Source organism: Bombus bifarius, unplaced genomic scaffold, assembly GCF_011952205.1.
Source record: "Bombus bifarius isolate JDL3187 unplaced genomic scaffold, Bbif_JDL3187 scf7180000008047, whole genome shotgun sequence".
Classification (NCBI taxonomy): Eukaryota; Metazoa; Arthropoda; class Insecta; order Hymenoptera; family Apidae; genus Bombus; species Bombus bifarius.
Genome location: NW_022884413.1, coordinates 511092 through 525391, shown reverse-complemented (window position 1 = coordinate 525391; position 14300 = coordinate 511092). Strand labels below are relative to the sequence as shown.

General features: G+C 38.2%; 1 protein-coding gene across 6 annotated transcripts in view; it reads left to right on the top strand.

Annotated features, from left to right (window-relative positions):
• Positions 1-14300, top strand: part of LOC117207984 (protein sprint) — a 157133-nt gene that overhangs the window by 17718 nt on the left and 125115 nt on the right. The window contains exon 1 of one of the 6 annotated variants that reach the window (XM_033448751.1): positions 2125-2281. The exons of 2 other annotated variants lie outside the window; for them this stretch is intronic. Coding sequence is in view for 2 of the 4 variants with exons in the window: in XM_033448738.1 (XP_033304629.1) it covers positions 9258-9389 (132 nt within the window). In the remaining 2 variants the exon portion in view is untranslated. Of the gene's footprint in view, positions 1-2124; positions 2282-2328; positions 2347-9098; positions 9390-14300 lie in introns of those variants that run through there. 3 more of the 6 variants (XM_033448750.1, XM_033448738.1, XM_033448739.1) reach the window with 3 other exon arrangements.

The window sequence follows — 14300 nt, the reverse complement described above, 5'->3', positions numbered from 1 at the left end:
CACCGCGGCCGAGGGTGGAAGAGGAACGCGCGAGGAGCCGATAAATCCTTCGTTCAATCAAGTTAAAACGATGCTAAATTATTTGGAAGGACATAACGGTGCTAAAAGTCGAGGCCTTAAGAATGGTGTACGTGTGTACAATCGTTTCGTGGGATTATATTTTTCCGTGTTTGGGGATGGCAAGAAATGTTCTTCCGCGGCAGAGAGCGCGCTCCTTTATGTCGTCGCCTTAGGCCTCGGTCACACGGAAATTTTTTAATTCGGCACACTGCTGTTCTTGTATCTTGATATAATTATGTCTACGTAATTAACATACTGTATCTTTATTTGCTTTCAGGATCAGATACGATATGTATTTTTATCAACCTATTTATCTCATTTATATCACCCAGGCAATCTTTAATTTCGGAAAGGAAATTATAACGAAGAAAATTATCGGTACGTGAAAATAATGAATTATACATTTTATGAAAATGCGTTATTCGTCACGGATGACAGAACCAACGCTCGTGTGACCGCAGCCTTAAAGGCGAAGCCTTTAACTGCGGAGGTGGTCAACCCTCGAGCGACTCGAGTATCGCGAATTCTCGCTGAAAGGGCCCGGAGAAATTGCGTTCTAGCTCGCAATTTAGTTGGTCCTCCGTTTTTTTTCCTTTTTCTTCTGGAGTAGTCTGATATCATAGTTGAGGAGATATAATTCTGGTGGTTGTACGAGGCGAATAATACAGGGAGAAACTTTTTTCTTTGCTTGTGAAAATTATTATGTCTTCCCTCTTTATTCTTCGTTTCTCAACCCTCGATTACCGACGTTATAGTATTATTAGCAAAATCTTCGCATAATTAAAGAAACACTTTTCTACAACTGTAAAATGTATTCTATTAAAAAACCATTGATACGTACGATGCGTCATTTTTATGTAATGTGCTCAAAAATATCCCGACACGTACTTATTTTGTTGCGAGATGTGCTTTAATTGTAAAATTACGTTTTACGTTTTTATTCGAGTCTCGCTGCTTTACGATTGCCTGCAAGATTATGAATTTTCATAAATATCCCCGCTCTACTAATCACGTAGTAGCGTTAGATCAATACTGGTGTTTTTTTCCTTCTTTTTGTATTTTCGTCAGTAAATTGCAATTTTCCAAAGGTTTTCGTATCACCTAAAAATAATTATGCAAAATGTATCTATCGTGTATCACGTAGAAATGTGAAAGATCTGTTACAAAATTCTTTCGTTGGTCGGTTGTGTCGTCTGTGGGACAAAAGTGGCACGAAATCATTTTTGTTTGGACTCAGATGTTGCTATGGAAATTGAACGATGGGTCGGCGGCACGTTCGTATCGATTCCCAGGCACGAGTACACGTCTCGTGTACTCGTGGCTGCACATTCGTGTTAAAGTTCAGTTCACTCACCTGCTCTGATCGTAAGAAGGTTGCTTACGATCGTACGTGTGACGAAATCGTGTGTCCGAGCGCTGAATTACGGAAATTAATTTTACACCGCTAATTATTCAAACTCGTCTTTGTTCGCGAAAACGTATAGACGTCACAAACAACGTTCGAAATACTCTCCAACTCGTTATTTTGAATTAGGACATTTCGAAGATTAATAACGCTATTTTTAAATTTAAAAAAGGTGGAAATTTTCAATGAGAAATATTAAAGATGTCATAAAGAATCAACGACATCTTCATAATTCCATTTTAAACGTTCCAAATACTAAAAATACCATTGTTTCAAAATAAAAATAAAAGACAGAAGACTGTTTAACTGTTTAGAATAATGTTATAAACAGTGTGTGAAATTTCTTCGAATCTCATAATTCCATTGCAAACATTTGACAGATTAATAATACTATCGCGTGGATATAAAAATTAAAAGAAACATTATATTATCTATTCCATGGAAACGATACAGGAACGTGGAATCGAACGGAGCCAAGGATTTTCAGAAAAGTGGTCGCTCGGTAGTATCGATCGGTTCTCTGTCGGATCGGTAATAAAAAGGCGCTGACAGTTCGTTCTCGTTCTCCTCTCTTTTTACGTTATTCTCGGAATCGCGTCAAGTGTATCGTGTAAAGTGCAATTCAGAGTCGCGTGTGCGTCATTCGTGTGAAATTAGCGTCGTTGTTATGCGAGTCGTCGAAACGTTGGTAGTCGCTGTTTGACAGTGTTTATAGTTGTAGAAAGGAAATCGAGCGGTATCGCGGCGTTATCGTCTGTCAGAAAACGGAAGTTGCTGTTATCTTCGCGCGAAGACGAGAGGAAACAGCGTTCTCCGGTGAGTGACCGGGTTCCAGTGGTTTTTACTAAATCGATCGCGCTTCTCGTACACCTTGACACCCGGTATGTAATCATTTCTCTTATTAAAATCTAATAAATTTGCTTGCGTATCAATATCCTCTAAAAGATTTCTCGAATCAACGGGATATTGAAATAATCCCACAACGTAGAGAGGATTAAAATGTTCGTATTGGCAATCTAAGAGCAGGAAGCTTTTGGAAGCGCTATCGTTCGGTAAATAATATGAATTATACCGAAGAAAAGATAAATAAACAAACAGAATGTTTATAATTCCTCTCTGTTGATTAATACTACTTCTTTTTTTATTAATATTTTTATTCGGACGAAGGCCAGTTATCGATAAGTGTGGAAGAAATTTGTCAAAAAATGACATCCTTTAAAATTCATCTTACAACAGCTACCATGTCCGAAATTCGTTCTCCGTGTAGAATAAAAAATCCCTTCGTTTAAAATCAATTAATCTTCCGTCGTATCACTGTTCTGTGGAAAAAAGTCACAAATGTTAATTTTTAATTGCCAATCATTATATATTGCCAAATATCTTCTTGCTTACCTCTTACTAAGGTTACCAATAATTAGTAGATATTCGTTGGTAACATAAGAAGGTTTAATTGTAAAACTTATGCATTTTGTTAAGCAAGTTATTAAAGTATATATAAGTACATGTAAATTTCACAGTTAATGTTTTTGTGCTTCGCAAGAAACTACAGGAAAAACTTTAGCCGTCGATAATGATTATCGGTAACCAAAATAAAATTCGGGTCATCGATAATGGTTACTGGTAACCAAACAAAATTCCTGGCTATTTATAACCGGTTACTGATAACCAAAATTAAATTTCCCTCGATAACAACTACTGGCAATGAAAACAATTTTAATCATTTGTAATGGTTATCCGTAAGCAAAATTTCTTAATTAAAAATATTAACTCGTACACCGGAACCTTTACAATTCATCTTACAACAGCTACGATGTCCGAAATTCGTTCTCCATGTAGAATAAAAATTCCCTTCGTTTAAAATCAATTAATCTTCTGTCGTATCGCTGTTCTACGAAAAAAGGCCACAAGGCGTAACTATTACAAACGAACCGGCCCTCGGTTGAAACCATAATCGACACGGTAGAACGGAACGAGATACGGGATTAAATCGGAGATGGTGAAAAATCGTGGTGGAGAGAGGCGGCTTAACACTAACAACCGTTTCGCGCGTGCATCATTCCGAGCAAATATCGCCATCAAATCGAGCATCGCGTCAACAATTTTTCCATCCCCTCGTATTTCAGCCGGTAGTCGGCCGATTAATTCTTTTCCCGGCCACGAATAGCCCCAGGCGCGATTAATTAATTCCGTCGGTTGTGAACGCATGCCGGCAGAGCTGGAAAACACGGCAATTTCGTCGGCTTGGGATCGATCGTTGGAAACGTGTGCGTGCAACCGATTCCGATAACGAAGATGATAACGAGAACAGCGTTCAACTAGCCCGATCGAGGATAGTTTCCAGTTACATCGTTGAAAATCCACGAATAAACGTTTTCGATCGATCCGCGACGATTGATCTGTCCACCGACTTGGTTTTTGGTCAGAATTCCTTTTGGGAGGTGGCGGCTGAAAATTATTAGGTTGACCGAAATGTTTCTTTCGTTTTATAAGGAAATAATAGACGCGCAATGTCTTTTGTTTTATATTAATTTATTGAATTATAATAATTGAGCGTAATAATAGTAATAGAACGAAATGGGCCATACCTAAGTCAATAGAATAATATAAAACAGAAATTGTTGTTCGTCTATTATCAACTTATAAAACGAAAGAAACTTTTCGGACAACCTAATACATCTGCTAAGTTGCGGTTTCTACGATTTTAATCCTGTTATGCTTATGACAGTATATCGCGTACGATGGTTTTCATTTTGTGTTAATCGTGTAACGATCGGATATGCATGTTTATGCATGGTTGATAAATCTGCATGAAATACTGTTTAATTTCCTGTGCAGGATAAACGAGCCTCTCAAACGCCAGACTGATGATAACTTTGTATTCAGTTTTTCATTTCTTTTTATCCATATATGTATATGTCACATTCTATCGTCCGATATAAGAAGATTAATATTTACATCGGATTTGATTATGAAATATAATTTGAGAAAAATTAATTTAATATTGCTATTAATTTTCTTTTAATATCACGTAGCTTAGTTAGAGCAAATAAATCAGTTTCTTTCTTTTTATCCATATGTATATAATTATTAAATATAATATAATTATATATATAATTAATGTCCCTTTTTTAATTGCAAGAAATGTCTTCCTTTCAAGAAATATTTCCACAAGTTCGTTAGTGAAACAAAATGTATTCAGATATCACCTCTTGCCTTTATTTTTCAATTTTAGTCATTCGAACTTCTGAACTTGCGGAAATATCAAAAAATTGGGAATACCTGTGTTTGGAAATGGGGAATAATTATTTTAATTTTCAGATATATTCTGAAATGAATGATAAAGTTTGATACGCTATCGATGAATCAACGTACGTTATCGCCTCACGTTTACTATTTTTCTAGCGATATCCACTTTACAGCAGACGCTGATAATAATTAAACGATTACCGAGGCTAGATCGTTTCGTATTAAAATTGGAATTTGAATTGTGGAAAATACAGATATAAAGTTTGTTCTTTGTATCTGTCGTCCGTAAATGAAACTAGCGTGAGTTAAAGCAATTGCGATGTCACTGCATGCTTGAAAAATAATTGAACGTGGAATGGAATAAAATAGAATCGCGTGAAAAACGAAGAACTGCTGTTTAATCTGATTCTGTGAAAAAAAGGGGTACGCACGATGGCTTGCAGAAAATTCGATACGAATGAACGCAGCGTGTTTGATTACATGGAAAACGTGACGAAGTATTTGCTAGAAATTAGTCGTAAGAATGACATAAGCGACGAAGATTTTGCCAGCAACTAGACCGACAATAAGATCTCAAGGTTTGATCACTTGTCATAACTTCCTCTTCAATTAATACATACGATATCAAACTTTATCCACACAAGTTGAATAAAAGTGAAACACAAAAATCAAGTTTTCTTATAAAAGCCAAGATGTCGAGACTTCCTCTTCAATTAACACACGATATCAAACCTTATCCACACAACTTGAATAAAAGTGAAACACAAAAATCAAGTTTTCTTATAAAAGCCAAGATGTCGAGACTTCCTCTTCAATTAACACACGATATCAAACCTTATCCACACAACTTGAATAAAAGTGAAACACAAAAATCAAGTTTTCTTATAAAAGCCAAGATGTCGAGACTTCCTCTTCAATTAACACACGATATCAAACCTTATCCACACAACTTGAATAAAAGTGAAACATCAGAAAACAAGTTCTCTTATAAAAGCCAAGATGTTGAGACTTCATCGCGTACCCCGACTTTCTATTTGATTAACGCGCACAATATCGTGTCTTATCCGAATTTCACTTTGTTCGAACTTTATTTATTTCTTTTAAATCGGCTCTCCCGCTATTTTTTCACGATCATAGACAAAATTAGTACCTCCACCGCAGAGTTAAACGTCCGTAACCAGCATCGTTCAGGATCAATTCCTCGATAATCGAGATTCTCGTCACGCGCACTGGATCTCGTACAGCTCATAGATTCACCTTCTCTGAAGTCTGTTTCTTTCCTCGCAGCTGCGTCTTCGTTACTCGCGCTGCACTGGCGTACGAAGACACGCGTGTACGTTACTGTATAATATATGTACACTCGGGAATATACTCTTCATCTTCTTCTCTTTTTCATTCTCTGGTTGTCTTATCATCCTTGGTGTCGTGTGTTCGTGGACACACAGAGGCTGGCAAATAAATGGTGGCCACGGGAAGCACGTAACATTGCCGATCGAGTGCAGCTGTCGTTGCACACCGTGTGTACCGATAGTTTCGAATCGCAGGTGGGCAATCATAGGGTATTTTTGAGTTGGGCGCTCGACAGGGGCTGTCTACCTTGCTTCGATCAGATTGTGATAGAAAAAGTAGCGTTTTGTTTCAAGATTTCATCGTGCTTGGAGCCTGAGGGTTTGATTTCAGCAGAGGGATAGGGTCGGTTCGTCTCGTGATTTCTATCGTTTGAACTGTATGGCGTTCTTTTTCTTTGCTTTGGGTCACGTGGAATAGGTGGGTCGATACTTTTTGGCGAAAGAACAGGAAAAAGAGGGATCGCGTTGGTTATGCTATCTTTGCGTATAAAATTTCAATTTCAAATTTCATTCAAATTCCATTGATTTCGGTATTCAATAATTCAGCATTTCGTACAGTTTCAAAGAACGAGAAAGATTACGGACACCCTGTGAATTCTATTCTATCGTGATATTACCTCCTACCATTTCTCGCTACCCCATATTTCATCTTTTTTCGGTAGAACGTACGACACGACACACGAAGATTAAGAAAAAAATTCCAAACCGAAGAATCATCTCGATCCCTGTTTCTACCCTCTGAAATCCTCTTGGTTGACCTTCGATCTCTTCCATTCGAGACACCCTATAAACGATCCGCTTCCGGTTCGTCGTGTCCTTATTAAACGAATCTTCTCAGCGGCGCGCCGAACATTCGACTTTTGCGGCGACAAGAGTCGTCAACCGGACGCGCGTGTTCTACGTTTATTTGCACGGGTTGGACTATGTGCGTGCATCGTCTATTACGATAACGAGCAGCCAACACCAGGACCCGCTTAATTGTCGTTTGTGCTACCTAATCGTTGTCGTACTCTCTTTACTAGTGGCTACGAGCTGATATAAACACGGGGCGAAAACAAGCAACTACAGCGCGTTACATGCGAATACGATTGCGGATTCAGTTTCCCTCGGGAAAATTTTGAGTAGAAATTGAACGAGCACGATTGATCTATTTAGTCGTATTTTATTTTATTGACAACTAAGTGATTGCGGATTTTGTCGCTAGGTGGTATTGATACCACCAATAAATTATATTAGGTGGTCCGAAAAGTTTCTTTCGTTTTATAAGGAAATAATAGACGCACAATATCCTGTTTTATATTTGTTTATTGAATTACGCACGAACATAATAATAGAAATAGAACGAAATGGATCATACCTAATTCGATAAAATAATATAAAACAGAAATTGTCGTTCATCTATTATCATCTATTATCGAACGAAAGAAGCTTTTCGGACAGCCTAATAGAAGAAGAAGAATATTTATTTATACTACTCGTCACGTGTTTATTTATCGTAATATTAGCGAGGCTTTCACGTTAATCTCCGAAATAAACTGAAGAATGAACGACTTTGTTACACGATGTAATTGCTATATCATACAACTATAACATAGTTCAATGTTTCGCATTAGTTCGCAATCTTCCTGTCAGTAATTAGTTCTAATGATCGCATCGGAACAGAAAAATCATAATTCATCGTTAAGCTAACTAGGAACGAAGGAAATAGGGTTAACCCCATCGCGTGACAACCCTCCGAAGTCAGGACATTGATCCTACAGTTGATGGATCGTTGATTAATCGACTACATAACAGAATACTGCTACGCAGTATATTCTCGAGTTCCCTGTACGAAGTTAGGCAATTCCTCTGGGACCTGGGACAGCGATCGTATATGGGCTTCCCAAATTCTTTGTCCCGCGTATCCACGCCGTGGCAGGCAGCGTATGGACAGAATAAAATATGAAGTAATCTATGTGTATGGGTGCGTTATGCAAGCTAACAGACCATTGGACGTAAGACATACATCGTCGGCTATCTCGAGCGGTGATCTGAATGACTGTGTTCTGCTTTGCTTGCTTCTACCGGGTAGACACGCAGAGTTCGCTAGCGATAGCTTCGATCCATTAAACGTGAATCATTCGAATGCGTTATCTAGAGCAGAGTATTCTAGAGAAAAGATAAGCGTTTTTGCTTGCTATCCGAATGCTTGGATACGCAAATGTTCGAATTTAAGATTGACAAATATAAAAATTATGATTCGCACTTTCGAACAGAAAAATTTCAACTCAAACCTTCCAGTATAAAAATTCAGATCGAAGCTTTTAAAAGTTAAGATTATAAAATTAGTTTGACACCGTAGCGCGATAATTATTCGCGAATTTTCTTATTAACAACGTCCTTCAAACTCTTCTATGTACTTTCCTATCGATCCATTTTCTTCTCTTTTCTTCGCGCAATGGTATCTCGATTTCTACACCTTGTCACGCGTCACACCTGAGACACCGCCGTACTTTCCAGCTCTTGTACATCGACAAACTTGTTCTATCGTCCAACGAACGAACCTTCTCGCGTAAATCGCGAAACCCATTCGCACGAATCGAAATGTTCAAATATTCCGAGCGATAATATGCATTCGAAAGAGCCGAACTTCGTTAACCTATTCGACTACAAGATACGAGGCTCGAACAGTCTAAATCCTGCAAAGGCAACAAAATCCGGTTTCGTCAAAATGCCACCAGACGTAAATCAAACAAAGTCTATTCATACGTTGTAAACACACGGCCACGCTTACGTAGTACGAAAGTTGCGAGCTTTCGTGGAAAGTTTCGCGTTATTCCGGGCGTACTCGATGAATTTAATTAAACAAAGACCGGAATCGAATGAAACGCCGCGACAACGGTACAACGTGTTGCACGACGTCGACGACAGCGGCCGGTGCTGATTGGATCTAATCCGTTTAATTCGGGGAATGAGTTTCAGCGGACCATTTTAATTCGAGCCGTCGTCGTGTCGCGTTTGCTCTTCTTCTGCGAGTTCCGCGACGCGAAGGGGAATTGGCAAGCCTGCTCGCGCCGCGAGGCCAGCCATCGTGTTCGCAGTTTAACGATCGCGCCGGGAGCCCCGCAGAGTTTCCACGCGTTACGGTTATTAGGGACCCCGTGTGGGTCGCGTTGTCTCGAACGCATACATTCGAGAATTCGCTCGAGAATCTCTCGATGATCGTAAGTTGTTACCAGTTGGAAGGGGAAAGCGAGGAAAGGAGATCGTCGACAGGGAACGTCTTAGCCTGGGAACACGAACGCTATGATCTAATCATGGAGATGGAGAACTGGTGGAGGAAAGAATTGGTAGAAGATTCGAGTTCTATATGTTTATGTACCTCTATACAGCGGCTCGCGAATGTTTTTACAAATTCCTATGAAATATTTCTACATATTTGTGATCGCGAATATCGGTATTCGTATGTTTCGGAGTGGCGCGAGTCGATAGGAAGTTTCTCTATTTGGGCAAGTTCTATTTCAAGTAGCTCTAAATTAGACCAAAGCCCGATTCAGTGTATGGTAGCTAATGTTCCTGTCCACTCTAATTCGTCTTCAACTGCTTCGAATGACTATAGTTTCTGAGAAGTTGCTCCCGAATGGTCTAACTTGCTCTGACTCGCGTCATATCTTCTCAGGTCATATAGACCCGACGTGCATAGCTAACTTTCCTTCGAGATCCAGCTAACCAGCGTAGAAACTTTAGCAAGAAGTTAAAAAGTCGAAATTAAGAAAAGAGTGAAAAATTCCAGCAATCTACTTGAGAAATTTAACAAGTAATTTGGAGACAACTGGAAGACAAAGTCAATTAACGAAGCATTTGGAAATGAAAATTAATACGAAGATACAAAGGCGACGAAGTTTATCGATCCAATCTTATTTCCAATCTAATCTGAACGAAGCAACGAATAATTAACAAATAAAAATTGTTAAAGCATAGAGTTGAAGGAGTTTCCTCGTCGATCCAAACCTAAATTTAATTCGAACGTAATCGGAATTAAGCTACGAAAATTTCCAAAATAGAAGCTCGTGCGAGAATTTGCATAAAGTGAAGAAAGTTTACTTGTCAACTGTAACCCAAACTGACTGAACCCAAGCAAACTGAAGCTAAAACTAACCCAAACGATACAGCGAAGAGTCAGAAAATGGAAATTAATAAGCAAGAAAGTGGCCCGAGTTTACTTGCCCCAGAATCGTGAATTCATATCCAAAAGAATCATAACATGGTCTTTGAGCGAAGTTTCTGCGACCCTGACACGTTTGCAATTTTTAATAAACCCCATCACAGGTATAAAAAGAAGCAGCAACGAAACGGTGTCAATCTATTTCCATCTATTTTCAAGGCGAGAATAAGCCGCTACTTTTCTGCCCCCTTTGCACCCCTGGTACGACCGTGGCCGAGTTACGTACACTGGTGTTCTCTTATTCGCGGTTTTTCTTCTCTCGGTGTGCCCCATGAAAAATGCAGCAACGATTTTCGGGGTCCCCACGTCCGTGACCAAGATCGAGATTCAAGCGTCAGGTCCACCTTTTTTGCATTGTAAGCCGCGCTATCTTCATTTAAGATAGTGCGCAAGACAGCGTTCTGAATGACAATGGACCGGAAGGGTGTCAGTGTTATTTATGCATTCATCCGCGTGTTTTTCCGATCCTTTGTCATCGCACGAGGTTCTTCGGTTTGTTATTTAAATGCATATTTTTTTCCTTTTTTTTTCCTAGAATATAGAAGATGCATCTGGAGTTTGGGACAAATGAGTTGATGAAATGTATCGATCTGTTTAATTCGAGGGTGTCTCTTGTTGTCTTAATTGGTAATTTCAGTTGATTGGTTTTCTGTGTGTATCGGGTTAGGAGGAGGATTGTAAATTATACTTATTACGAGTGGTTTCTGCTTGAATTATTCTTTTCTTGTGTTTCTCGTTTCTGTATGAAATCTTATAAATATGTATCGCTTAATATCAAAATCAATTCTAGTCGATCGATTTCCTATGTGTATTGGGCTGAGAGGAGGACTACAAATTGTATATTGCGATTGCTTTTTCTTTGAATTACTCTCCTCTTCTATTTTTTGTTTTCGTATAAGAACTTGTAAATATTATTTAATATGTGAAAATCATTTGTAACTATCTGCTGATATTCTATAAATTCCTACAAAATTTTCAACGCGAATAGATTCTCTCTACACGATTTGAGTAAAGTTGGAGTATAATTCGAGTAGAATTTCACTGAGCTTTTTAGATTGCAAGAGAATCTGACAATCGATTAATATGCACGTGGCGAGCGAATTATAAAAATTGGATTATTTTGGAAATAATCGTGCGGTATGGTAGAGAGTTCAATGAAAGTTCATCGAACGAGACGTCGATCATTTCTACGGGTTCCATCGGATTTCTAGCGAGAAAGATCGACGAAGGGTTTCCGTTGCTTTGGCGAATCCATCGATTTCCATCGGCTTTGTGAGCAAAGCTTCGACAGCCGGAATATCTAACCGGCGTCCTATGGGGTTCCATGCTTCGTTGCTCGCATGACTCACCCCGAATACACACGAGGATCCGTGTGCAAGCCAAATATTCGCGAATCGAAGGCACACGGTTATGCGTCTCTTGCTTCCGTCGCGCTAAAAGCGTCCGTATTCCACGAAAATCACGTTTTCGCCGTTAATATTACCTATTTGTTACTTTCAGCCGAGAATTGGTAAATTCGAAGCGATATTTAGATTTATTTGAAAAGAATTCCCAGATTTGAAGAGAATTTTTGGATTTGGAATGTTAACTGGATATTATTTTTAAAGTAAAATCAACGTTAATTAGTTTAGAAAAGATATTTTTCAACGTAAACTCATAATCTTATCAAATATTAGATCAAATATAAATTTTTGTTTTTATTTAATATTTCACATTCACAATTTGTCCAATTTGGACATTTGGTAGAAGTTTTTAGCTGTTTGATTATCATGTGGGTGGCTACCCCCAGCGGAATACCATCTTCGTGTTTGTTAGGTTATATCCTTTATGTCAAATATAAATGAATCGTAAATCATAAGGGAAAATCTACGATATAATCCAAAAATACCAAATATCACAATTTGGAAAATAAATGTAACCCGATGGAAACAATGAAGAACGTTCACGAGCTCTTTTAAAAACATCAAAAATAGTCTAAAAATACGAAAAGCCCACGGTTAAAGGAAAAGTTAACTTAAAACTGATTAACAAAGGACAAAGAATATTCACAAGCCATCTGTAAACAGAATTACACTTCAAACTCTTGATATTCGACCGACGTGCAACAAAATGATGGAATCGGACAGCGATGGTATAGGAGAGGACACGAATTTTCAAAAGACAACGACGTATCTTGTTATCTGTCAATCGAGTCTCACTGAGGCGGACGGGTATGAAAATTTCAGAAATAGTCTGAGATTTCTGGCACGGGGGATGATGTACCCGTGTCACAGGGGAACTCGATACACGTATCGACAGATCGCGGGGTTGTGGCTGGGGTGAATTGCAATTACATTCTCAGGATGACCCTTTAAGGTCGCGTGTTCAGCGAGGGTTTTGATGATATTTAAATTCCACTTGAAACGATGCATCGTACTCGACTCTGTAACTCGTTATTTCGATGAAGTTTGACGTTAAGTACGAAATATTCCGAAATTATGCTTATTTTTCTACTCTATTTCTTCCTATAGATTTCGAAATAATCGTTAATTGTTATCTAGTACGTAATTTATTTAGCTTTATATAATTTAAAGTAATGGTTGATAATTGGATAATTTACTTTGCCTGATACTTTGGATTTACTAGTTTATAAATACTTGTAAGCTTATAACGATGAATATTGATGTTGGAGAATGTTGAGAATTACATCGGTTAATCTGTTAACAAGTTGTTCTCTAAGTCATGCGAATGTACGCTGTAATACGCTTCAAAGCTCTTTAGGTTGTTTCAGCCTACTCCTAGTCAGCTTAAGTCGCATCGACTCCCGTTCTACTTTGCTCTAACAACCCCTAGCTTGTGGCTACGCGACATCAGCTTCGTTCTACTTGTGACAGCTCTGGTATCAAACGTTTCGTTACAACCCTCGGTCATTTAATGATATAAATTCAATGTTCTACCAAGGCAAATGTTCTTAAGATCCAACGACTCGTACCAACTTCTTATTTTAATAGTACAATACTGAATTCTCAAATCAATATGTATCAATTATGTAGCTTGACACCAATCTCAAATATAGTGACAACGATAAAAATAAAAACGACAAAAATAAAAGAAGATAAAAAAGAATAGTCTACTCGCAAGTATACTTCAAACAAGTATCATTCGAATTCTGAATTTCCTCGATCGACCAGAGCCCCTCGACGTGAAAGAAAATGAAAGAAAGTCGGCTCGTTGTGCCTGAATTATAATGCACGCGATGGAAAAATAAAAGGGTAACTCGTGATTGCCACTTGGCTAGCTAGCTACCCCTTTCGCTACTCGGAACCTCCATTCACCACACGACAGGGCTTTAATCGCGCTCGGCTATTGTGCAATGTCGTGTCAACGTCGACAGAGTGGTTCGAGCCGAATTGCATAAATAATGTGGCGAGGTAAGTTCGCTTTCATTCTCGGATCAGTCAGCGGATCGACTTCAAATATGAGAAAGACCTATGAATAATTCCATTTGTGAATCGAAGAGTCAGTATATCGTATCAAAAGGAGATTTAATTTTGAGGTCGAAGTGGAGTTGAAAATCATCTTCCGCTTAAAGGGGATAGAAGAGGACTATCGTTTTTTAGGAAATATTTATTAGGGCGGAAAAGCGTCTTTTTTAGAGAGTTGTTTAAGGGAAGCTTAACACTTTGTGGTTTTTATCTTTTTCTTTCTAATAGTCGAAGCTCAAGGTGCAGCGTTTTTAGCGATTTATCGTGAAAAGTAAAACGCAAAAAGAAATAAATGTCGTTGGTCTCTGTTTTATATCAGAAACAAAGAAGTGTGTATAGGTGGTTTTCTGTAGCAGATGAAAAATATCAAGCACTAAAAATTTATCAAAATGTGGTAAAACATTGCATCGTATATTAAATAATAAGAAAATTACATTATTGTGAAATGAAAATCATTATTATTTTAAAAATATGATTTTTAAATTAATACGATTTTATTCGATGCAAAAAGACAATTTCTCAATTGATGAAACATCGTGATTCTCTATCATTGTATAATTTCGTATTACTCT